A 27401-nucleotide genomic window follows, 5' to 3' on the forward strand; every position below is an offset into this window, starting at 1 on the left:
AAAACCTTGTACATGAATGTTCATAGCAGCATTATTGATAATAGCCAAAAAATGGGAACAACCCAAAAGTAAAACATAAATCTATACAATAGAATATTATCTGGCAGGGGCGCCTGGGTGGCTCAGTTGCTAAGCCTATGCCTCCGGCTCAGGTCATGATCCCAGGGTCCTGGGATCGAGCCCCGCATCGGGCTCCCTGCTCAGCGGGAAGCCTGCTTCTCCCTCTCCCGCTCCCCCTGCTTGTATTCCCTCTCTCACTGTGTCTCTCTCTGTCAAATAAGTAATACCTTTTAAAAAAAATCTGGCAATAAGAATGTAGTACTGATAAGTCTTATGTCTAAGGGTCTTTCAATTCTGTAGCTACTGTGTATACACTGCAATGCAAAATGGAACTGGATAGACTTAGACTCATTTTCTTGCTCCGCCCCTTAGCCATGAGTAACCAGCTAATTGAGCAAGCCTCTCTGATAATACTGATCTCACATTGTTGTGAAGGTGCAGGGAGTTAAGTACTTAGCACGTAAAGGTACTCAAGTAATAGGTTTGTTCATGCTGTCTTTCCTTGGGAATTCCAGTGAAGAGAGGAGGACATGACGGAGAATAGAGAACATTCTGAGAGTGATTTTTCCCTCTACAAAGAACTTGCCATCTTGTAGTTTCTTGTTAGTATAGTTGAAATATGAGCACATGCTTATGAGATATGTGGATGTGTATAATTTGCATCCAAGTGCTTAAGTCTGTTCCATTTTCATTTTTTGAAGGCACTTTTAGAATTCACTTTAAGAATGAAGTTAGAAAAAAGGATGTAAAAAGTAGCTCTGGGGGACACCTGGGTGGCTCAGTCGGTTAAGAGTCTGCCTTTGGCTCGGGTCATGATCCAAGGGTCCTGGGATTGAGTCCTGCGTCGGGCTCCTTGCTGAGGCGGGGAGCCTGCTTCTCCCTCTGCCTGCCACTCCCTCTGCTTGTGCTATCTCTCTCTCTGACAAATAAAATCTTAAAAAAGTAGCTGTGAGCACAAATGTAAAGCTAAAACATCAAGATAATTCAAATAAAGTAACCATACGAGTGCTCAATCATAACACATGTAAGAAAGTCAAAACAATAGAAAATATTTGGTAAGAGTTGAAAGCACAGACTAAATCCGAGTGATCAATAGATTGTAAGCTATTTGAAGGTAAAGATTTATATTTTATTCTATTAAGCATGTAGCACAGTGACTGACATGAAGTAGATGCACAGTAAATATTTTCTGGATTAATGAATGAGATGCAACCACTATTTAATGCAAGACCTAGAAAGGAGGAAATAAATAAAAGTTACCTACTTCATGCCACAGTTTAGTAACTCTGCAAATAAATAGCAAATAATAATAATAATGTTTACAAAAGAAACAATCAGATTGACAAAAGAATTCTCACCTGTCATATAGTATCCAGGAGGTAGGAAAGCAATACTATTAGGAGAAAGGGAGGACTTTGAACCCAGCCATGTGATGGCATTCCCAGAAAGTTCACCATTTTCTTGGAAAATGTCAATCAAGGATATACTCAAGCAAAAGGAAAGATAAGATCTAAATAGGAAGACATGAGATAAAAGACGCAATCAAATAAATATTCATAAAATACACAAATTCAAATACATGCTGGCAAATATTTATACGTGGTAGAAAATTTTAAAGTAAACTAGAATAAAATATTTTTAAATATTAAGATTCAGGGGCGCTTGGGTGGCTCAGTCGTTGGGCGTCTGCCTTTGGCTCAGGTCGTGATCCCAGGGTCCTGGGATCGAGCACTGCATCAGGCTCCCTGCTCAGTGGGGAGCCTGCTTCTCCCTCTCCCTGACCCCTGCTGGTACTCTTGCTCGCTATCTTGCTCTCAAATAAATGAATAAAATTTTTTTTAAAAGTAATATTTCCAAAATTTTTGAAAATTTGCAAAAGCACACTGCTTTTATATGAAGAAACAATGATTTATAATAGTAACAGTTGCTATACTTGAGTACTCACTTTGTGCCAGATTGAACAAATAAGTACTTTTTCAGTAATTATCTCATTTAATCCTCACTATAATCTTATGAGGCTGGGTACTATGATTATCCCCATTTTGAAACTATAGAAGTGGCGCAGTTGGGACATGAACATAGGTCTAACTCCAAAGCTTGTGCCCTTGACCACTCTTAACTACTAAGAGACATTTCTGAGTTAATTTTCTTAGAACCAAGTTTTCCAAGAAACACTAACACATCCGTTTTTAGCTGGAAAGAGAAAAGTAGCAAATAAAGAGTTTGGAATTGTTCCTTTCTAAAAGGACAAGGAGGGGCACCTGGGTGGTTCAGATGGTTAAGTGTCTGCCTTCGGCTCAGGTCATGATCCCAGGACCGTGGGATCGAGCCCCGCATCGGGCTCCCTGCTCGGCGGGAAGCCTGCTTCTCCCTCTTCCACTGCCCGCTGCTTGTGTTCCTGCTCTCACTATCTCTGTATCTGTCAAATAAACAAAATCTTAAAAAAAAAAAAAAAGTGTCAAGTTCTTGAAAGTCAAGGAAATGCATAAGAACTGTTTCAGGATGAAGGACCCTAAAGAGAGATGACAAGTGAATGTAACATGTGATTCCAGCTCAGCCATACCTGCACTCTGACCTATAGAAACTATGAGATAATCAACGTGTGTTGTTTTAAACAGTGCACTAAATTTGTGATAATTTTTTACACAGCACAGAACACTACTACAAAGGTTGTTTTACTCATGAACATAGATACAAAATTCTTGAACAAAAGATTAATAAATAGAAAGCAGCAATTCATGAAAATGATACTACATCACTAACAAGATGTTTATCTGAGGAATAGAAGACTGGTTTAATATATGACCATCATCAATTATTAACCACAACAACAGACTAAAGAAGAAAAATCTCATGATTACCTCAAAAGATATAGAAAAACCTGATCACACTCAATGTCTGTTCATGATTACAACTCTCAAAAAAACTATGCCTTTCGGGGCACCTGGGTGGCTCCGTTGGTTAAGCGTCCAGCTCTCGATTTCTGCTCAGGTCGTGATCTCAGGGTCTTGAGATCAAGCCCCACATCAGGCCTTGTGCTGGATGTGGAGCCTGCTTAAGATTCTCTCTCTCTCTCTCTGCCCCTACCCACTCTCTCACTCTTTCTCTCTTTCTTTTTCTCTCGGCCCCTCCCCCTCTCACGTTCTCTTTCTCGGCCCCTCCCCCTCTAAAGAACAACAACAACTACAACCAAAACAACAACACTATGCCCTTAGCAAACATCATACTTACTGATGAATTATTCAAAGCTTTCCTTGTTAGTTCAGGAGTGAGCTAAGGATGACTACTATCCCCACTTCTGTTCAACATTTTACTGGAGGTGCTAGCTAGTTCAAAGGGTAAGAAATAAAAAGCGTAAGGATTGGTAAGGAAAAAATAAAACTGATTTTTTTCTGCAGATGACTTTAATGTTTGTAGAAAATCCAAAGAACCTATATAAAAATTAGACTTTGAGTTTAGAAAGGTCCCTGGATATAATATCAACATATGAGTATGAGTTGTGTTTTTACCTATAAGCGTTATCAATCATAGAATGAAATTTTAACAAAACTCCACCGATGAGAAACTGAAGTATTTGGGAGAAGTTCACTGGCCGAAGGAGGAGCAGGGTGACAGGATTCACGTCCTGCAGAATCACCACTGAGGTGACTTCATGAAACCCCTTTGTTAATAGACCACAAATACAAAATAGCTGTAAGACTCAGCACCTCTGGTTGCCAGGATCCCTCACACAGGCATCAAAGAATGATCGTTCTTAATGTGTCCGTGTTGCCTGAGCATAAATGCACTTGGAGATAAGTGGACTCTTCAGAACCTTGCCTTTATGGCTTACCAGCACTCTATCCTGGAGATAAATCCATATAAAAATTACATTTACTACATTCTTGTTTCTTTGGACTTTTTAGTGTGAGATCATTCCACACTTAGAGAAGAGTCGCAGGAATCGTACAAAGAACTCGTTGGCCCTCACCCAGGCTCACCCATTGCTGACATCCAACTGCATTTGCTGCGTTTGTACTTTATCATGTTACCGCCTTCCCTCCTTTCCTCATGTGTGTTTGTGTCTCTGTGTTTCCATGAACCATTTCAGAGCAGTTTGCATAGATCAGGCCCCTTTATAAAGCCCTAAATCCGTCGGCGTGTATTTCCTAAGAGAAAGGACATTCTCTTTCATAAACAGGATACCATCTTATAAAAATCAGAAGATTCAACATCGAGGCAAAACTATTCATATATAATCCTATTCAGATTTTATCAATTGTCCCAATAATGTCCTTTTATAGCAATGTTTTTATCCTGATCCAAGGTCCTACCCAGGATTTGGTATTATATGTAATTGTCTTGCTTCTCTAGTTTTTTTGGTTTTGTTTTTTGTTTTTTTGAGAGAGAGTGAGCAGGAAGGAAGGGGCAGAGAGAGAGAGGGAGAGAGAGAACCTCAAGCAGGCTCCATGCTCGCAGCACGGAGCCCAATGCAGGGCTCAATCTCACGACCCTGAGATCATGACCCGAACAAGATGCTCAGCCGACCTAGCCACTCAGGCGTCCCTCCAGTTTATTTTTTAATCTGCAATGGTTCTCAGCCTTCTTTATCTTTCCTGACATTTATATTTTTGAAGAGTTTTTTCTTTTATAACCTCATTCATTTTACTTGATGCAGAGCTGAGAAAAGATAAATTGGATTGGCCCTAAAGGCTCTTTCTTCACCCACTCCCTACAGATTCTGAGTTCACTCCAAGAAAGAACAAGCGGGTAGCAGCTTTGAGCTGCAGAGGCTCCCCTTTCTAACAAGACCACTTCCTGACCAGGTTGCTTTCGAGGCTCCACGGTTGTACCTACTCTCTGACCCCTTTTGATCTAAATAGTGCGGGGGGGTGGGGAGGGGCCCTCTTCACCAACGCGCCTTCTTAAGGACAGTTCTCAGTGAAAAAAATGAGAGCTCAGGAGCTCATGTGTTCTTTGCTACTTCTCAGCTTATAAATCCTTCTATGATGTACACTTTATTTATATTTGCCCTGGTGACCCTAGTCGGATGCGTGTGTGTTTGTCTACACCCCCTTTGGACTATAGTGGGTGGCTGTGAAGAGAAAGACTCCAGTCTATCCCAATGCTATGTGCTTTAGAAGCAGCAAAATCCAACTGTTTCCCTTCCCAGGGTGAGAAATACTCCCTTGGGATCCTAGGAGTGGTGTGATCCCCGGGAGTGGGGATGGGTGCCCAAAGAGGGCAGGGTTGCCAGAATGGACTATGTGGAGGTAAATCTTCTATGTATGTGTGTAATGTATATATTCAAGAAAAACTGAGTGATGGAGGAAGAGAGGTTGTATGTTCAGTTCATTCTCTGAAATGTAATACTTTTTTTTTGAGGGGCGTGAGTTGCAGAGGGAGAGGGAGAGAGAAAATCTTAAGCAGGCCTCATGCCCAGCTCAGAATCGGTTGCAGGGCTGGATCCCAGGACCCTGAGATCACGATCTGAGCCGAAACCAAGAGTCAGGTGCTCAAGTGACTGAGCCACCCAGGCGCCCCTGAAATCTAATGCTTTTAAAGTTTTTAAGCAGCTGAGTAATGGTCTCTCGTGGCAACATGCTAGAATCTTGAGGGTGAATGGAAGTGATTATGATGCATGGGAAATCCAAGTGGGAATGTACCTGAAGTACAGAGAGAAATCAGTCTGCAGCTACTGAAAGGGGAGAGAAACATATACACTGTTGATTACAAACAAAAGAGCCTAAGTAACAGGCTTGGAGAAATGAAGTTAAAAGGATTCGATGTAGCTCCCGAGTAGAAGTGAAAGTCCAACGTGGTCTCACTAAAATGACTTCGCAGCGGCCCCTCCCTGCAGATGACTTCGGCATCTACTATGTCCTGTGAGCCACTCTCTACTACAGCTTTCTCGAGAATTCCGGGAGGGGGCCAGGGGGCTGGCAAAGGAGTTGGGGGTACATGCCTCCTTTGGAAGGGTTCCCTCAGGTTTGACCCTGTGGAGGTCCCCCACAAGGAAGGGAAGTTACATATTTGATATCTAGGCAATAGACGCCCCTAACGAGGGACCGTGCGGGGCCTCTGATGACATCAGAAAACAAACATGAAAATGACCATCTGGTAATAGTGAACACTTTTCAAACCGGCAAAATTGCAAATGGAGGTACTGAGGTGAGGTAATGGTTTCATGGAGACCCAGTTTTAGATCCTGCACAAGGGAAGAAAAGTCATAAAGGACCAAGATGCTGGGCTGCCTTGAGCCATAGCCAAATGACAAAAGGAAGCTGTGTGTGGTCAGAGGAGGCCTCCCTGGGCACCTGCAGCGTTCTCCTCCGCTCCGGGCTGGCCTGTGCACAGGACTCTCGAACTCCATAGCTTCCTGTTTAGGACATCCTACATCAGTCACTTAATCAAAAATATGTTTGAGTTCCCATTTATTAACTATGTAATCTGTGCCACAGGCCTCGCATCACTTAATCTAATCCTCCCACCATCCTATAAGGGAGCATTTTTCCTGTTTTTATAGATGAGAGTTCCAGGTCATGTAACTAGGAAGCGGCAGGGTCAGGATTTAAACGAAGATCTATTCTTTACAAAGTCTATGCTCTTGCTCTCTCTCTGTACATGTGTGTGTTTCTAAGAACACATGTGTGTATGTAATATATGACATCAGAAAATGTATATCACAGGTGTATGTAATATACATACATAGTTGTGCTCTTAATAGATGTATATATGCTCTTAGCATGTGCATATGCCCTTAATATGTACACACACACTGTTAATATATGATATATAAATCCAAATAACTCGATAGGTAGGTAGGTACGATATTCCTTCTCTCCACATGCCACTGCACATAATATATATATCGTAGGCAAATGACTAAACCATTTAAATGTGATCTCTCCCCTGTAAAACAGGGTTTAAAAACAATTATACCTACCCCATAAAACTGTTGAAAGAATTAAGTGGGAAAATGCATATTAACTACTTAAGTTTGGGCCAAGCTCCTTAAATGATAGCTATTGTTATTATTAACTACTATCTATTGCAATTACTGTTACTACTAAAAATAATTAAATTATTTGTCCAAAAAAGAAATACTTTGGTATTTATTTATTTAAGATTTATTTATTTTAGAGAGAGAGAGAGTGTGTGTGGTCAGAGGGAGAGGGAGAAGCGGACTCCCTGCTGAGTGCAGAGCCCCACATGGGGCTCAATCTCATGACCCCAAGACCGTGAATTGAGCTGAAATCAAGAGTCAGATGTTTAAGTAACTGAGCCACCCAGAGGCCCCAATACTTTAGTACTTAGAGGGAAATTTGCATTTTTAGCCAAGCAATTCTAGGTCTCTGAAAGGCCAATATTTTCTGTCCTCTTGCCCTGGTTTCAGGAAGAAATATTTACCTCTGCTTCTTCGGCTGCAGGCCCTGTTCAGAGTTCCAGAATAAGTGATGTGATTTTAAACCTCGAGTTCGAATACTTCTGTCTCTGGTCGGAAATGTATTCAACAGAAGTCTCACTGCGAACTCTCTGTGGCATGAGCTTGAGGGTGCCTTATTGTCATGGGCACATAATCTGCTCGCTCAAAATGCTTTCCTTTCTTCCCACATGGCACCAACACAGCGCAGAGTGCACAGATCACTATGATACCTGTCCCGTGAACGAGGCTGATGAGAACCAGCCCCATTTCCAGGGAGTGACGGGCCTGCGGAACTTGGGCAACACGTGCTACATGAACGCCATCTTACAGTGTCTCGGCAGCATCTCGCCGCTGGTGGAATACTTTCTCTCGGGAAAGTACATTACTGCTCTTCAAAAGTAAGACCATTTGTGTTCCCTGCTGCCCAGCCCCCACTCCCTGCTCCCCCAGGGCCAGGTGAGGGAAGGAGCCCAGTGAAGTCCCTCCTCCGGGCTTAAACAAGAGCCCAGAGGCCCCCCCAGAGACAATTGCTAGGGTGAATAACAACGTGGGAAGGTCGCCTAAGAAAGGGAGAATTGTTTTTGGTCTGATGCCACATGCTTGAGTTTTTAGGTGCCTCTCTGTCATTAAATCAGCCAGAAACATTCTCTGTCCCTCTTCCAAGAGATTGCAGTGAGGTCGCGACAGCTTTTGCCTATGTGATGACAGACATGTGGCTTGGAGACTCAGAATGTGTCTCACCAGAAATATTTCGGTCGGCTCTTGGCAACCTCTACCCAGCATTTACGAAAGAGACACAGCAAGATGCTCAGGAATTCTTGATTTATGTCCTGAATGAACTTCATGAAGCTCTGAAAAAGGTAAGTAGAATTAATAGCCTTTGAAATAAGACCCTTCAGCTCTATCAGCAACTTTCGTTTTTCATTCTTTGGTCTGATCTGTCAATATTGCCCCCTCTCTGCCAAGCACAGGTGCGGGGGTACCGTGGGGCACACTCAAGTTAGTATTTGAATTGGTCTGTATTTACCAAATAATCATCAGAATCACGACACACATCCTAAGCCCCTCACTCCGGTGTTACTGAATTAGAATGTCTTGGGCTGTCCTTTGGGAAAGCTCACATGGTGTTGCCAGTGATCAACAGGTGTGGGAACCACTAATCTATTCCCCTTTGCAAATAACATCTGCACAGACTAGTTTTCTTAAAGTGAAAATCTCATTTTTTTTAATAAAAATATGTACCTCATGAGATAAAACATACAGAGCTTTACAACTTAAAATACATGTTCTTGGTAACTACAAACCAAAAAAATATGAAGCTGGGTATTAAAGGACAGACCTAAATACTGCAAAGTTTCATCTTCATGCCGAACATTCCAAACCAGAGTTTTTCACCAGATCAGGACATACAACATTTAATGAAACATGAGATCACCAGTTACGAAGGGTTTTACTTTTCTTTGTAAGACTCATTGCCTTCAGCTTTGATCTGAGTCACATACTCTCCAAAGATAGGTCCTTGGTTTTATTCAGGGTCCTTGTGCTGATGTTAGCTTACCTCATACTTCCCATCCAGGAAATGCTTTAGCAAAAGATCACAAACGATAGCCATTAATCATTCTCGTCTGTAATCCTCAGTTCCATTTTTCATTTTTACTGCTACTAAGATATTCACAGCAACACTTTTTTTTTTTTTTTTTTTTAGCCAAAGGGTAGGGTGGTGGTCAGTAAAATCACTTAGGTCCTCATCTGCAGCCAATCTGAAATAAATAGCTTTCTCATTCCCAAGACCAAAGTTGGAATTAGGGGCATCAGAGGACTATCAGGTGGAAGACCTTGGCGGCAGAGCCTGATGAAAGCAGCAAGACAAAGGGGAGCAGAGTGCACAGCTCCAAAGCGGAGCTGGCTGGGGGCTAATGTGTCTTCCAAATGTCCAGTCTAGTGAGGCCAGTCAAGCACCGAGAAGTCAGCCTGCACCCCCAGAAATGGTACCCCTCAACATGAGCTAGATTCAAACCACGCTCCAAGGCTAACTTGGGCTGCCTTAAGAATTTAAGATTTGCTCTTTTAAAAAAAGTGTTTTCTAACAATAAAAGCAGAAGAGGCTAAATCTGAAGGGACTGGAGGGAGGACAGATTTCTTCATTTTATTCCTCCATCAGTTTGCATGACTGAAAGCTAGTTCAAATGTTTACCCACCCTCTTCCCAGGAGGAACTGCCTCTAGGACCCCACATCACGTTATCACAGGCTGCTGGCTTCTGGGGCACGGACATGTGTTGTCACAGGGTTAGCATGTCATCTTTCCTCAGCTTCACTTAAGGAGGAAAATAACTGAGTGATCAGAAATCAAACTTAATATATACCTTTTTTAAAAGGATTTATTTATTTAGAGAGCATGAGGGGGGAGGGGCAGAGGGAGAGAATCTCAAGCAGACTCCCTACTGAGCGCAGAGCCCCATGCAGAGCCTACCATGGAACCTCGCTGGGGCTCCACGACAGGCTGGATCTCACGACGGTGAGATTATGACCTGAGCTGAAAGCAAGAGTCGGACGCTGACCCGACTGAGCCACCCAAGCGCCCCACTTAATACGTACTCTTAAGAAGACCTTATTCTATGCATTGTTGAATCCAAAACTAACTGGTTTCTGGTAGCAATGTATCATTCTAATAGAAAAAAAATCAAGTCATCCTATTAAAAGCTTTTTTTGATAACCAAGAGTTGATTCGGGGCTAATTTGTTCCTTTGATTCAGTACCGTCGAAGAAGATCATACGAGAAAGGGTCTATTCCAAGATGCTGCAGGAAGGTGATAGCCAGTGAGTCCTCCATCATCACGCAACTGTTTGAAGGGCAGCTCAACTACAGCATCATGTGTTTGAAGTGTGAGAGCTGCACCTACAAGAACGAAGTCTTCACCGTCCTCTCTCTCCCCATTCCATCTGAATACGAGTGCTCTCTTCAGGTAGCGATCCTTGCTCCTGGATACCACTTCTCAGGTTTCCTACATTGCCTATCATGAGGGTGCTGCTTTGTCACTGGAAGCCCATGATGACAACATTTTATAGAAAAGCGACATACAGCCAAAAGTGACTGTGAATTCGGTTGTATTTCTAAATGTACTCATTAAAAGAGCCTCAGTGTAAAACTGAAATGACCTGTGGGCTTTATTCATTCTACCGAGATGGCTTGGTGCGTATTGAGAATTTACCTCTTGAATTTTCTTCACCATCTGTAAATTGGGGTGGCGGTAGAAGACGGGACAGCTAGAAGGCAGGGAGCAATAAGTTCCCTTGCAGAATACCCATTTATATTTTCTACCTAAATTATGAAAGCACAGCTGCAAAAAGTTTTCACATGCCAGAATTGGAGAACGGAATCCTACTACTTATTTAGAAGTGGGCTTTGTTCTCAGATTAAATTGCTAAAGATGACGGGAAACAAATTCCCAAGACTCTGAGGTGCTGGCATGTACTGAACACAGGATCTGTGCTCACCTTCCTCTTCAGGCTGGCGGTTTGCCGAGCGGGGGGGCCTGGCCACACTCACGGTGGCTTCTGTGCACAGAATCAAATTCTGTCTGTCCTGCTGTCTTTATTATGGGTCACCCCCAGACACCGCCCATGGTCATTTTTCAGTCTCTGGATCGCTTCTGTGATGAGAGGAGTAACAAAACAGTTGCCTGACTTGGTTGGTGGAAACGGCACAGTCAGTATTATTCTGAAATAAACCACAAAGGTTAAAATGCTGATCCAGAGCCTGGAAGTGAGATGGGCACTCGGATCCATTTCAGTAACTGAGTGAAAAAGAAGCCCCTCCTTCGTCAGGTAGATTTTACACCTGTCTAGGCAACAGCTTGTGACGCTGGGACCTCCTGCATATGTTGACTTTGAGGAAAGCACTGAGGATCACATTTCCACGGCTGTTGCAAAGTTCTACTGTAAACAGAGCCCAGGCTGCACTTGATCCAATGTAGTCACCAAATGCGGTTTTCCTCCATAGGACTGTCTCCAGTGGTTTTTTCAACAAGACACACTGACCTGGAATAACCAAATTCACTGTTCCTTCTGTGAAACCAAGCAAGAAACAGCTGTAAGGGCCAGTATTTCCAAAGCACCAAAAATAATTATCTTTCACTTAAAAAGGTATGGATTTTGACGTTTTGTGAGATTTTTTTTTGAATTGCTTTATCAAGATATAATTCACATACCATGCAATTGACCCATTTAAGTTGTACAATTCAGGGGCGTCTGGGTGGTTCAGTCGGTTAAGCGTCTGTTGGTGTTGGCTCAGGTCGGGATCTCAGGATTTTGGGATCGAGACCCGTTGTCGGGGCCAAGCTCTGGAGTCTGCTTGAGATGCTCTCTCCCTCTGCTCCTCCTGCTCATGCATGTTCTCTCTCTCTAAAATAAATAAATAAAAATAAGTAAATAAAGTGTATAATTCAATGGTATTCAGTATATTACATTAATTTTTAATCTGTGATAAAATGTATGTAACATAAAATCTGCCATTTTAACTTTTTTTATTGAACTCTAAGAGTGTTATATTACTTTCAGGTGTACAATATAGTGGTTCGGCAATTCTATAATTACTCAATGTTCATCACGATACGTCTTTATCCATTCATCTACTGATAGACACTAAGGTTGCTTCCATATCTTGGCTATTGGAAATAATGCTGCAATAAATATAGGGGTACATATATCTTTTCAAATTAATGTTTTTGTTTTCTTTGGGTAAATACCCAGTAGAGGAATTACTGGTTCATATGGTAGTTCTATTTTTAATTTTTTGAGGAACCTCCATACTGTTTTCCCTAGTGGCTGCACCAGTTTGCATTTCCACCAATAGCATATGAGGGTTTCTTTTTCTCCACATCCTCACCAACATTTGTTATTTCTTATATTTTTTTATTTTAACCATTCTGGCAGGTGTGAGGTGATATCTTACCGGGGTTTTGATTTGCATTTCTCTGATGATGAGTGATGTTGAGCACCTTTTCATGTGTCTGTTGGCCATCTGGATGTCTTCTTTGGAGAAATGTTTCTTCAGGTCCTCTGCCCTTTTTTAATGGGATTATTTTGTTTTGTTTTGTTTTGTTTTAAGTAAACTCTACCCTGAGACCAAGACTCCCATGCTCTACTGACTGAGCCAGCCAGAGTCCCTGGATTATTTGTTTTTTTGGGTGAGTTGTATACGTTCTTTATATATTTTGGATACTAATCCTGTATTGGATAAATTACTTGCAAATATCTTCTCCCCATCAGTAGTTGGCTTTTTTTTTGTTTTCAAAGCCAAATATTGTGTGGACTCATCTTCCCAGCGCAGGCCCCTGTGTCTGGGGAGCCTGGTGTGGAGGGTGGTCCTCTGTGTTTGTGTATGTGGTGTCCCTCCCATGTGTGGTTAGTCTCCTGGAAAGTTCGGTTCCCTGCTGGGACTCCACCCCTCTTACCCTTTTCCCTGTGGCCTCCTCTCTACAGTTAACTGTGGAAAGTCTAGAATGCCAGGCTTTGGGTCATTTTCTGAGTTAGTTGCTCTGATGTGGCTGTTATCTAGGTGTGTGTCCAGGGAATGACATGATCTTTGGATCCTCCTATTCCACTACCTTCCCAACAATCTTGGCATTTTAACGTTTTTGGTGGTCACCTTACAGTTTGGTAGTTAAAAGTCTAATGTGGGTTTCCACAAGGCTAAAATCAAAGTGTCTGTAGGGCTGCATTCCTTTCTAGAGAAGAATCTGATGCCTTCCCTTTCCAGCTTCTAGAGGCTTCCCAAGTTCTTTGTGTCATGACCCCTTTCTACCATTTTCAACCCCCAACCATTTTAAGTGTTTAATTCATTGGCATTCATTACATTCACAATGTTGTGTGACAATCACTTCTAAAACTTTTTCATTGCTCCAAAGAAAAAGTCTGCAACCATTAAGCCATAATTCCCCATTGCTCCTCCCCCCGCAGCCCCTGATAATCTCTAATCTACTTTCTGTGTCTATAAACTTGCCTATTCTAGGTGCTTCGTGTACATGGAATCATACGATGTTTGTCCTTTTTACTGGCCCATTTCACTTAGAATATGTTTTCAATGTTCATCCATGTTTGATGTGTACTGGAAGTTCATTTCTTCTTATGAACTGAGTAATATTCCATTGTGTCTATATCATATTTTGCTTTTTTATTGGTCCATTGATGGACATTTGGCACTTCCTTCGAGGGCTCTTTAAAAAATAAATTCCCTGGCCCCGCCCTTGGGAATTCTGATTCCACAGGTTTGAGGTGAATTCTAAGCATCATGATTTTAATTTTTTAATACCCCATTTTTATTTTATTTTATTTTATTTTTATTATTTTTTTAATGTGGTCTTTTAAAAAAAGATTTTTATTTATTTATTTGAGAGAGAGAGAAAGAACAGGAGCAGGGGAAGAGGGAGAAGGAGAAGGAGAAGAAGACTCCCACTGAGCAGGGAGTCCGATGTGGGACTCGATCCCAGTACCCTGAGATCATGACCTGAGCTGAAGGCAAGATGCTTAACCGACTGAGCCACCCAGGCGCCCCCCCCATTTTTATTTAAAAAACCTTCAAATCTACAGAAAAATTGAAAGGATATATAATAAATATCCATATGCCATAGAATCTTCATTAGTATTGGTGACACTTTGCCACATTTCCTTTCCCTCTGTCTGTCTCTCTCCACCTCCCTCCCTCCTTTCCTTCATCCCTTCCATTTTATTAGCTGAACATCTGAAGTAAGAAGCAAACACCATGGCATTTCATGCTTAAATACTTCAGCAAAGGGGCACCTGGGTGGCTCAGTCGGTTAAGCAGCTGCGTTTGGCTCAGGTCATGATACCAGGGTCCTGGGATCGAGCCCCACATTGGGCTCCTTGCTCTGCAGGGAGCCTGCTTCTCCCTCTCCCTCTGCCTGCCACTCTGCCTACTTGTGCTCTCTGTCTCTTTGTCAAATAAATAAATAAATAAAATCTTTAAAATAAAGAAATACATACATACATACACACATACTTCAGCATGTATCACCTGAGTACAAGGACATTCTTCTACATAATCACAACACCATTATCATGCTCTAGAAATTTAATAATTTCCCATCACCTAAGATCCAGTCCATGTCTAAATTCCCTCATCTTAAAAATGCCTTTCATAACTTCTAATCCAGTATCCATTTGAGGGTCATACCCTGCATTTGGCTGTCTCTTTTGTCTCTTAATCTAGAACAATCCTTCCCCATTTTTATATATTTAAACATTTTTTTTTCTCATACTAACACTTGGGGGGGCCATGAACATTTATTTATTTATTTGTTTGTTTGTTTGTTTATTTATTTATTTAGAGGGGTAGAGGCAGAGGGAAAGGGAGAGAGAGAGAGCATCTTAAGCAGATTCCACATCCAGCTCAGAGTGCAACGTGGGGCTCAATCTCCCAACCCTGAGATCATGACCTGTGCCAAAACCATGAGTTAGAAGCTTAACTGACTGAGCCGCCCAGGTGCCACCATAATTCATTTTTTAAAAAGCTCCAGGGTCATTCTCATATGAGTTCAGATTTGGGAACTGCTGATCTATATAGCAAATAGAGAATGTGACAAGATTTTCAGAGAATTTTATCTTATTAAAGATATATTAAAACCTCAGAGCTGGGAAACAGGACACTGCCGAGACAACATGTGCTAAAATCAAGATAAGGAAAAGCTGAGTCAGTCAATGTGATTTCTACTCCCTGATGCCAAGCCTGGCTTTGTCTCCATCTTCTCTCACAGGATTGACTCTGTACCATCTCACCCCCTGACCCACACCCCTGGCACACCCAGTCTCATTTCGGGTGATGTTTGTGGATGTGCATATTATAAATACATAGATAAGAAAAAAATTATGTATAGGTCTGTGCCAAATTCTTTCCAAGAAGTTACTTTTAACTGTAGTTGGAATTTACCAAGGTATGTAGACTTCATTCACGAGTGGTTTACAAACTTACTTTATATTTCGCACATTTATTCTCTCTCCAGATTTGACATTCTGGGTACAATGAAAAGGAAATTGAGAACAGATATTCATTACCCACTCATTAACTTGGACCTTACTCCTTACATTTGTCCAGTTTTTCGGAAACACCCTAAATATAACCTCTGTGCAGTGGTGGTGAGTAAAATACTATTTAAAATAGCACAAATTTAAAGAAAACTGTAGCATTATCTACTTGAATGCCTACTCTCATCTTTCCCTCACTTCTCCTATATTCTTTTTAAGGCAAAATATAGAGCCTGGAACTTTCTGTGTTGACTTCAAATGGTAGAATAATGGAAAAATAAAATGTCCTGTCCCTGGACTCCTCACTTTCCCTCCACTCATTGGTTATTTCAGATCTGGGGGCATTTGCAAATTAGGCTATGGGGGCAGCAGAAGTTAGTATCGATAGCTTTATGTTGAATATTCATGAGCCACTTATGGCCAAAGCCCCCTGACACTCCACATGGAATAGTCCCAGAGGAGTCACTGCCTGTGTGCATCTAGTCCTAAGGAAACTCTGGGGGGGTTTCCTTTGGTTCTAAGTCAACCATCATTATTGAGGATTCCCTGAAGGAAAGAAAGCACGGAGTATAATTCAGACCAAATCACCCAGAACTCCCCACAACGTCAAACAGCCCCAAGCACGAAGCCATTCTCCGGGTTTCCATTCTGGATCATGGTGTTAACAGTCTTTAGAACCTGGAGGTCCAGCAGGGCGCACAGCAGATGGGAGGGCTCCCACCAGAGCCCATATGCTTTGCCAGGATCCTCTGATACACCCAAGTCTCATCTGCCTATTCAGCTTGTTGAATTAATACATTATAAAATGTTAGTCCCACTCTTTAACCTCTTTCACATCTCAACCATACCTTCAAACTTTAAAAAATGATCCTCCTTTATTTTTCCTTCTTACTTCAAGCCTTGACATTCCCCTTCTTTCTCATTTATCCTGCCCTCACAGGAGCTTTTCCTTCTCTCACTTCCCTACTGGAGATCTAAAGTGACATCCTCCTCTCTATCACATCAAATTTAGACTCTACTGTGGATTCCAAAATGACACAGGAACCGCCTCCCCTGTATTTCACTGTTTACATTTCTCATTATGTGTTTCTTCTTTAAGAAAATCCAAAAGACAGAAAGCTGAATTTGTTTTAAAAAAAAAAAGTATGGGGGCACCTGAGTGGCTCAGTCCTTAAGCGTCTGCCTTCGGCTCAGGTCATGATCCCAGGGTCCTGGGATCGAGCCCCGCATGGGGCTCCCTGCTCAGCCAGAAGCCTGCTTCTCTCCTGCTCCCCCTGCTTGTGTTCCCACTGTAGCTGTCTCTCTCTCTGTGTCAAATAAATAAATAAATCTTAAAAAAAAAAAAAAGTATGTAATTACCTACATTAAGGGAAGATAAACATTTGTATAGAGTCACCCCAAGCCTCCTATAAATTTGTAATCCTGGGATGCCTGGCTGGCTCAGTCGGTTAAGCGTCTGCCTTCGGCTCAGGTCATGATCCCAGGGTCCTGGGATCGAGTCCCACATCGGGCTCCCTGCTCGGCGGGAAGCCTGCTTCTCCCGCTCCCACTCCCCCTGCTCGTGTTCCCTTTCTCGCTGTGTCTCTCTCTGTCAAATAAATAAATAAAATCTTAAAAAAAAAAAATTTTGTAATCCTTTTAGTGTTTAAATTATTATCAGCTAATTGAGGGGCCAAAAGTTGGTTTTGAAAGAGAAATAGATTTAGAATTTAGAATTTAGAATCAACTGTCAGTTGATGATGGACTGGCAATAAGAACTAAGCATCTTTGAAGCTATGATGTCCGGCCACAGGGAAAGGCCTTGAGTTCTGCTCCTCAAGCTGTAGTCGGCAGGAGCCCTGGCACCACCTCTCCGAAGTAAAGATTTTCAGGCTCCCCCCGAGGCTTACTGACTCAGAACATGGATTTTAGCAAGATCTCCACGTGATCCGAATGCATATTGGAGTTTGAGAAGTGTGCTAGACCCCAAACCGATATATTCCCAGCCTTTGCAGGAGCCCTTGAAGAAGAGCTTACTGCTTTACAAGGCGGGCTCTTTACCTGCCAGGTTTGTTTGATTTATTTTACAAACGTATAGGGCTTGCTATGTACCGGGCACCGTTCTAAGCACTTTGCAAAGAATCATTTAATCCTTATATAGCCCTGTGAGGTAAGCACTATTATTATCCCCATTTTACAGGCTGGAGAACAGCACAGAGGGGTTCAATAATCTGCCTCACTCATATCGCCTACAAAGGGCAGAGCCAAGGTCTGAAGCGAGGCATGCTGACCCCCCAGACAGTCCCGTTCTCATTACTCCATTATGCTGCCTCTAATAGTTAATATATATCTGCCTTCCTCCTGTAATTTCTTGTTTGTCCTAATTCTGTGCTTTGTAGTAATAACAGTAATAACATAGAGTTACAACAATATATAGTATAATAACATACAGATAACAGTATGTATGTGGCTTTACAGTTAAATACTTGTACATACATGTTAGCAAAATGAAACATTCTTTTTTTTTTCTTATACATGATGTTCCTTCAAATATTTGAAAGTAGCAAACATATGCTAACAGTATTTACTTCCTTCAACCCTCTTCAAGTGATTGGTTTTTAGAAAGACTTTTTAGGGATGCCTGGGTGGCTTAGTCAGTTGGGCATCTGCCTTCGGCTTGGGTCATGATCCCCAGGTCCTGGGATCAAGCCATCTAAGGGCTCCCTGTTCGGCGGGGAGTCTGCTTCTCCCTCTCCCTCTGCCTGCCACTCTGCCTACTTGTGCTCTCTCTCTCTCTGTCAAATAAATAAATAAAATCTTAAAAAAAAAATTAAAAAAAGACTTTAAAATTTTGAAATATTTCAGGAACAGAAAACACAGTAAGTATTCACATTACCCTCCACCAATGTTAAGAATAAAATATCCTAGGGGCGCCTGGGTGGCTCAGTTGGTTAAACGACTGCCTTTGGCTCAGGTCATGATCCCAGGGTCCGGGGATCAAGTCCCGCATCGGGCTCCCCGCTCAGCAGGGAGCCTGCTTCTCCCTCTGACCCTACCCCCTCTCATGCTCTCTGTCTCTCATTCTCTCTCTCTCAAATAAATAAATAAAATCTTAAAAAAAAAAGAATAAAATATCCTAGATAAAATTGTGTGTATGTTTAATGATCCCACTGCCTTCCACTCCCTGTTGTAACCACTGTTCTGAATTTGGGGTGTATTATTTCTATGCACTCTTTCATACTTTGTGACGCATGTATGTGTCTATACATGCTATGTAGGATTGTTTTGCATGTTTTATACATATGGTATCATACTGGACATATTCTTCTGTGACTTTTTCCCCTCATGTTATTTTTATATTCATCCACATGATACATTAGCTTTAGTACAGTCATTGTAACCGCTTTTAGTAATCCATTGTATCTATTTATTGTTTCTCCTGTTGCTGGGCACTTAGGTGTTGCCAGTATTTTGCTTTTACGGTTTTATAGAATGCATTGCCATATGCTGACACATGAAACTTTGTTTATATATAGATATCTGTGTGTATGTGTGTATGTTTTCCCAGATGACATTTTAAGGATATCTTACCTAAATCTTTCCTTTATTAACATAGCAAATGACATTGATTTTCTACCTGAGTTTTTTTTTTTTTTTTGGCTAAAAGTGTTTTTACATTTTTGTATTTATTTTTGCAATTGAGAAACTAATCTAACTTTCTCATACTGTCTTCTTGTTTTTGTTTTGGGCCTTATTCTAGCCTCATAAAAGGCATTGGCCATTCTATTCTGTTCAGCACAGTTTGTATAAGATACTAATAATTTGTTTCTTTTCTTTTTTTTTTTTAAATATTTATTCATGAGAGACAGAGAGAGAGGCAGGGGCAGAGGGAGAAGCAGGCTCCCTGCAGAGCAGGGAGCCCTATGCGGGGCTTGATCCCAGGGTCCTGGGATCATGACCTGAGCTGAAGGCAGACGCTGAACTGACTGAGCCACCCAGGTGCCCCTATTTCTTCATTTTTTTAAAAAAGTAAACTTTTTATTGAAGTAAAACATACATACGTAGAAAAAGCCATATCACAAATGTAAAACTCAATGAATTTTCAAAAAGTGGACTGACCCATGGAACCAGAATACAGTTCAGGTAGGCCATCACTAATATCCTAACTAGCCTTGCGCCCAATTCTAGTCAGGCAAACCACTGACTCCTGACAGGGTAGGTTTTGCCAGCTTTTGTGCTTTATGGAAATAGGATCATACAGCATGTACTCTTTTGTGTCTGGCTCTTATCACTCAAAATTATGCAACGTTCATTCATGCCGTCAACCCTTTGTGTTGTCCAAGCAGCCTATTTTATTTTTGATGGTTTCCAGTAGTTGAGGGTGTGTTAAATGTCCCAAAAGGGAGGATCTTGGTCAGCAGCTAGATTTAGACATACTGGAAAACAGGCCCTCAGGCAGCAGCTTTTAAAGTATGCCAATATATACATACAGTTCTGTGGGACCACATGCATAAAGGCTTGCTGACCACCAAAGCCAAGGCAATCTGGAGGTGTTCCTTGGGCCACAGTCAGAAAAATCAGGACCCCAGATGAATGTAAAACCTCCCTTGTGGGAGATACCAGTAAGTTGTAGCAAGGCAGAGGGAGAACACAAAGATGGCATCTACCAGCCTAGAGCCTCGACAGCACCTCTGTTGGCCCCTCGTCTAGGTGTGCCAAACCTAAAGCCTTCTCCTCGGGCTTCATGAAGCCCCAGGACAAGCAAATAGGCCTCTTTCACAGAAAGACTGGGGGTGTGTCTCATTCTGCTGTCTGTCCAGTGTCTTGGGGGTGATAGCTTGCCAGGAACTGTCTCTCTGATTGTTGTAATCCTGTAGGACCCAGGAACACAAGCTCCCCCGGCCACCAGAGCTAGGCAGTTATGGGGAATCCCTTGGATGGCATTCACAGAAACCAGCTCCACTCTGGGAGACGTTAGCACTCTGGAGCATGGCAGAGGGGGATGTGAAGATGGCTCCCACAGGCCTGCAGGACTCCCCATGTGTGCTGAATTAGATGCCTGCCCTTAACGCAGGCCAGTGGTCTAAAATTAGCAGATGAGCCTCATTCACGTAAAGCCTGGGCACCTCTCAATTGGCTGCCTCTGTGTTGCACCCTGGGACAGGTGAGTCTGAACACTTGAAGAGCCGTTATAGCTTGTTATAGCCTTGTGGGTCTCACGGATGCAAGCCCTGTTGGTTTTTGGTGAGTCCCTGGGAGGAGGTGAGCGCACGATTCTACATCGCTATCTTGAGTGAGTACCCCTTTTTTCTTCATTTTTAAAGGGAATAGTCAAGGATTATGCTTGCTGTGTTTTAGTAGCGATACTTAATCAGGTTATTGATACTTCCTTCTATTTTGGTTTTGCTAACACTTTTTGTGCATGTTTGTAAAGGTAGTGAATTTTATTAAATCTTTGTCTCTACAATAATTGAGAAATGGCCCTCCTGAACCCTTTTTAATCTGTTCATATGTTGAATTATATTTATAGATGTTCTAACTTCCCTTTACTTTTACTACCCTTGTACTGCTGGGGTAAATACTGTTTGGTCATTATTATCTGAGATGTATTTTGCTTGATTTGGTTTACCACACTTTAGGATTTTGCAATAATCTCTTGAATGAGCGTTATCTCTGCTTTTCTTCCTTATACCCTTTGTCTAGTACAAGTATCAAGGTTAAACTGACCTCATGAGTTAGAGGAGCTTTTCTTCCTTTTGTACAGAAGTTTGTGTAAGGCTGTGGTAAGTTTCTTGAAGGATTGATAGAACTCACCTGTAAGCCCACCTGGGCATGCACTTCCCTTTGAGGGGTGATTGTTAACTCCTGGTACAATTTCTTTAATGCTTGTAGGTCTATACAGGCTTTGTATTTTCTTCTTCCATCCGTTTGATAAGTTAGAATTTTCTGAGTATTTGTCCATTTCATCAGAGTGTTCAGTTTTCTGGCATAACTTTTTTAGGGTGTTAAAAAATTTTCTTTTTCGGGTGCCTGGGTGGCTCAGTTGGTTAAGCGACTGCCTTTGGCTCAGGTCATGATCCTGGAGTCCCGGGATCGAGTCCCACATCAGGCTCCCTGCTCAGCAGGGAGTCTGCTTCTCCCTCTGATCCTCCTCCCTCTCATGCTCTCTGTCTCTCATTCTCTCTCTCGCAAATAAATAAAATCTTAAAAAAAATTTTAAAAAAATGTTCTTTTTCTTTCTCAGAGAGAGAGAGAGAGAACAAGAGCAGGAACACAAGCAGGGGGAGTGGGAGAGGGAGAAGCAGGCTTCCCGCTGAGCAGGCAGCCCGATGTGGGACTCGATCCCAGGACCCCGGGATCATGACCTGAGCTGAAGGCAGACGCTTAATGACTGAGCCACCCAGGTGCCCCCCCCCAAATTTAAAATTTCTGCTGGATCTTTAGATATCTGTACCTTTTTTTCATTTCTAATTTTATGTACTAAATAATGTACTAATTTTATGTACTAAATAATGTACTAATTTTACCATTGCTTTGTATTTTTTTCTTGATCTATCTTATTAATGTCTATATTGTTGAAGTCTTTTCAAAGAACCAACTTTTGATTTTTTGATTCTCCTTATATCTTTGTTTTGTGGTTCATTGATCTTCTAATTTTATTATCTTTTTCCACTTTTCTTGGGTTCATTCTCTTACTGTTTTAAACTGGGAGCTTAGTTCATTAACATTCAGTCTGTTCTTTCACATATAAGCATTTAAAACTACAGATGTTTCTCTAGAAAGTATTTTCACTGCCTACCACCTTTTTAATTATAGAACTCTTCAAACACAAAATAGAGAGGACAATATAAGGAACCCTAATGCATCCATTACCCAGCATTATAGATGAGCTATCAACTCACCTATAATACCTGACCCACTCTGCTCCCTGAACCATATTATTTTTGTATTATATATCTTTTTTGCATTGACTGCTAGTTTTATTGTGTTAAAAGATTATGATCTGTATAAGACAAATTCTTTTACATGTGTTGAGGCTTGTGTATTTCTATTTATTAGGATCCAGCTTCCTTATGTCATGGAAGTTAAACTTGTGTTATTCAAAGCTATCTCTACTGTTGTTTGTTTGACTAATTGATGGTTGAAAGAACTGTATTGGAATCTTTTTTTCCTTCATTTTAAAGAGAACAATTAACAATGATGCTTGCTGTAGCTTTTTAGTAGCTACACTTTATCAGGGTATGGATTGTTCCTTCTATTCTGGTTTTGCTAACAGTTTTGTGCATGTTTGTAAAGGTATTGAATTTCATTAAACTTTTTTTCCAACAATAATTGAGATGCTATGGTTTTCCTGAATCCTTTATAATCTGTTAATATGGTCAATTACATTTAAAGATTTTCTAATTTTACTACACTTGCATTGCTGGGATAAATACTATTTGGTCATTATTTTTAAAATTTTTATTTAAATTCAATTAATTAACATGTAATGTATTATTAGTTTCAGAGGTAGAGGCCAGTGATTCATCAGTCTTATAAAATACCCAGTACTCATTACATCACATGCCCTCCTTAATGTCCATCACCCAGTTACCCCATCCCCCCACTCCCCTCCCCTCCAGCAGCGCTCAATTTGTTTCCTATGATTAAGAGTCTCTTATGGTTTTTCTCCCTCTCTGATTTCGTCTTGTTTTATTTTTTTCCTCCCTTCCCCATGATCCTCTGTTTTGTTTTTTAAATTCCACAGATGAGTGAGATCATGTGATACTTGTCTTTCTCTGATTGACTCATTTTGCTTAGCATAATACCCTCTAGTTCCATCCACGTCGTTGCAAATGGCAAGATTTCATTTTTTTGATAGCTGAGTAGTATTCAATTGTGTGTGTGTGTGTGTATCTTTTTTTAAAGATTTTATTTATTTGTAAGAGAGCGAGAGCAGAAGCAGGGGGAGCAGAGAAGAAGAGGGAGAAGCAGGCTCCCTGCTGAGCAAGGAGCCCGATGCGGGACTCAATCCCAGGACCCTGGGATCATGACCTGAGCCAAAGGCAGCTGCCTAACCGACTAAGCCACCCAGGCATCTCTATGCCACATCTTCTTTATCCATTCATCTGTCATTGGACATCTGGGCTTTTTCTATAGTTTGGCTATTGTGAACATTGCTGCTATAAACATTGGGGTGCAGGTGCCCCTTCATTTTACATCTGTATCTTTGGGTAAATCCCTAGTAGTGCAATTGCTGGATTGTAGGGTAGCTCCATTTTCAACTTTTTCTTTTTTTTTTTTCATTTTCAACTTTTTGAGGAACCTCCATACTGTTTTCCAGAGTGGCTGCACCAGCTTGCATTCCCACCAACAGTGTAGGAGGGTTTCCTTTTCTCCGCATCCCCGCCAACATCTGTCGTTTCCTGACTTGTTAATTTTAGCCATCCTGACTGGTGTGAGATTGTATCTCATTGAGGTTTTGATTTGTATTTGCCTGATACTGAGTGATGTTGAGCACATTTTCATGTGTCTGTTGGCCATTTGGATGTCATCTTTGCAGAAATGTCTGTTCATGTCTTCTGCCCTTTTCTTGATTGGATTATTTGTTCTTTGGGTATTGAGTTTGATAAGTTCTTTATAGATTTTGGATACTAGCCCTTTCTCTGATATGTCATTTGCAAATATCTTCTCCCATTCTGTTGGTTGTCTTTTGGTTTTGTTGACTGTTTCCTTTGCTGTGCAAAAGCTTTTTATCTTGATGAAGTCCCAAGAGTTCATTTTTACCTTTGTTTCCTTGCCTTTGGAGACGTGTCCAGCAAGAAGTTGCCTTGGCTGAGGTCACAGAGGTTGCTGCCTGTGTTCTCCTCTAGGATTTTGATGGATTCCTGTCTCACATTTAGGTCTTTCATCCATTTTGAGTCTATTTTTTTGTGTGTGGTGTAAGGAAATGGGCCAGTTTCATTCTGCATGTGGCTGTCTAGTTTTCCCAACATTATTTGTTGAAGAGCCTCTCTTTTTTCCATTGGATATTCTTTCCTGTTTTGTCAAAGATTAGTTGACCTTAGAGTTGAGGGTCCATTTCTGGGCTCTCTATTCTCTTCCATCGATCTATGTGTCTCTTTTTGTGCCAGTACCAGACTGTCTTGATGATTACAGCTTTGTAATAGAGCTTGAAGTCTGGGATTGTGATGACACCAGCTTTGGTTTTCTTTTTCAACATTCCTTTGGTTATTCGGGGTCTTTTCTGGTTCCATACAAATTTTAGGATTATTTCTTCCAACTCTGTGAAAAAAGTTGATGGTATTTTGATAGGAATTGCATTGAATGTATAGCTTATTCTAGGTAGCATAGACATTTTAGCAATATTTGTTCTTCTAATCCATGAGCATGGAATGTCTTTCCATTTCTTTGCATTGTCTTAAATTTCTTTCATCAGTGTTTTATAGTTTTCAGAGTACAGGTCTTTCACCTCTTTGGTTAAGTTTATTCCTAGATATTTTATAGTTCTGGTGCAATTGTAAATGGAATTGTTTTCTTAATTTCACTGTATTCTGCCTCATTATTAGTGTATAGGAATGCAACAGATTTCTGTACATTGATTTTATATCCTGCAACTTTACTGAAATCATTTATCAGTTCTAGTAGCTTTTTGGTCTTTAGTTTTTTGAGTGATTAGGGTTTTCTACATGTCATCTGCAGAGTTTTACTTCTTCCTTACAAATTTGGATGACTTTTATTTCTTTATGTTGTCTAATTTCTGTGGCTAGGACTTCCAGTACTATGTTGAATAAAAGTGGTGAGAGTGGACATTCTTGTCTTGTTCCTGATCTTAGGGGGAAAACTCTCAGGTTGTCCCCACTGAGAATGATGCTGACTCTGGGTTTTCATTTATGGCATTTATTATGTTAAGATTATTGTTCCCTCTAGACCTACTTTGCAGAGTGTTTTTATCATGAATGAATATTGTACTTTGTCAAACGCTTTTTCTATATCTATTGGAATGATCATACGGTTTTTATTGTTTATCTTATTAATGAAATGTATCACATTGTTTTGTAAATATTGAACCACCCTTGCATCCTAATATGAAATCCCACTTGTGGGGCGCCTGGATGGCTCAGTTGGTTAAGCGTCTGCCTTCAGCTCAGGTCATGATCCCAGGGTCCTGTGATGATGCCCCACATCAGGCTCCCTGCTCAGTAGAGAGCCTGCTTCTCCCTCTCCCTCTGCCTGCCGCTCTGCCTACTTGTGCTCTCTCTCTGTCAAATAATAAAATCTTAAAAAAAAAAATAAATCCCACTTGTTTGTGGTAAATGATTTTTTTAATAAGCTGTTTGATTTGGTTTGCTAATATTTTGTTGGGGATTTTTGGATCTATATTCATGAAAGATATTGGCCTGTAGTTCTGTGTGTGTGTGTGTGTGTGTGTTTTAATCTGATTTTGGTATCAAGGTGATACTGGTCTCATAGAATGAATTTGGACATTTTCCTTCCTCTTGGATTTTTTGGACTAGTTCAAGAAGAATGACATTAGCTCTTCTTTACATGTTTGGTAGAATTCACCTGTGAAGCCATCTGGTCCTGGACTTCAGTTTTTTGGGGAGTTTTTTGGTTACTGCTTCAATTTCATTGCTGGTGATGGATCTGTTCAAATTTTCTATTTCTTCTTCTTTAGCTTTGGTAGGTTATATGTTTCTAGATATTTATCCATTTCTTCTATGCTGTCCAATTTGTTGGCATATAGATTTTTCATAATATTCTGTTACAATTGTTTGTATTTCTGTGGTGTTATTTCTCCTCTTTTGTTAGTATTTGGTTCTATCTTTTTTTCGATGAGTCTTGCTAGAGGTTTATCAATTATGTTATCTTTTCAAAGAATCAGCACCTGGTTTCATTGTTCTGTCCTATTGTTTTTTTAGTTTATCATTTATTTCTGCTCTAATCTTTATTATTTCCCTCCTTCTGCTGTTTTGGGGTTGTACTTGTTCTTCTTTTTCTAGCTCCTTTTGGCCTAAAGTTAGGTTTTTGAGCTTTTTCTTGCTTCTTGAGGTAGCCCTGTAGCGCTATAAACTTCCCTCTTAGAACTGCTTTTGCTGCATCCCAAAGATTTTAGATCATTTTGTTTTCATATTCATTTGTTTCCATGTAACTTTTTATTTCTTTGATTTCTTGGTTGACCCACTCAGTGTGTACTAGCATGTTATTTAACTTCCACGTATTTGTGCTCTTTCCAGAGTCTTTCTTGTTAATTTCTAGTTTGATAGCGTTGTGGTCAGAAAAGATGCATGGTATGCTTTGATCTTCTTGAATTTGTCAAGACTTGTTTTGTGGCCTAACATGTGATCTATTATGGAGAATGTTCCTTGTGTACTTGAAAAGAATGTGTAGTCTGATGTCTTAGGATGGAATGTTTGAATATATCTGGTGAATCCATCTGGTCCATTGTGTCATCATTCAAAGCCATTGTTTTCTTGTTGATTTTCTGTTTAGATAATGTGTCCATTGATGTAAGAGGGGTGTTAAAGTCCTTTACTATTATTATATTATTATCAATTAGTTCCTTTATGTTTGTTATTAACTGTTTTATGTATTTAGGTGCTTCTATGTTGGGTGTATAAATATGTACAATTATTAATAGCCTCTTGTTGGATTGTCCCCTTTATTTTTATGTAGTGTCCTTCTTTGTGTCCTGTTACAGTCTGTTTGGTTTTTTTTTAAAGATTTTATTTATTTATTTGACAGAGAGAGACACAGCGAGAGAGGGAACACAAGCAGGGGGAGTGGGAGAGGGAGAAGCAGGCTCCCCGCAGAGCAGGGAGCCTGATGCGGGACTCGATCCCAGGACTGTGGGATCATGGCCTGAGCTGAAGACAGTCGCTTAACCAACTGAGCCACCCAGGCGCCCTACAGTCTTTGTTTTAAAGTCTATTTTGT

The 27401-nt window shown here is 40.9% G+C and overlaps 1 protein-coding gene across 1 annotated transcript in view; it reads left to right on the forward strand.

The window, feature by feature from the left end:
* Positions 1-5871: 5871 nt before the first annotated feature.
* USP50 (ubiquitin specific peptidase 50) overlaps positions 5872-27401 on the forward strand; it is a 33737-nt gene continuing 12207 nt past the window's right edge. The window contains exons 1-6 of the mRNA XM_064570487.1: positions 5872-5924; positions 7669-7863; positions 8130-8325; positions 10220-10429; positions 11467-11609; positions 15485-15617. Of these exons, the coding sequence (XP_064426557.1) occupies positions 5872-5924; positions 7669-7863; positions 8130-8325; positions 10220-10429; positions 11467-11609; positions 15485-15617 (930 nt within the window). The remainder of the gene's footprint in view (positions 5925-7668; positions 7864-8129; positions 8326-10219; positions 10430-11466; positions 11610-15484; positions 15618-27401) is intronic.

Source organism: Mirounga angustirostris, unplaced genomic scaffold (genome assembly GCF_029215605.1).
Source record: "Mirounga angustirostris isolate CCGP_5_RB_7025 unplaced genomic scaffold, mMirAng1.0.hap1 SCAF_9, whole genome shotgun sequence".
NCBI classification, from domain to species: domain Eukaryota; kingdom Metazoa; phylum Chordata; class Mammalia; order Carnivora; family Phocidae; genus Mirounga; species Mirounga angustirostris.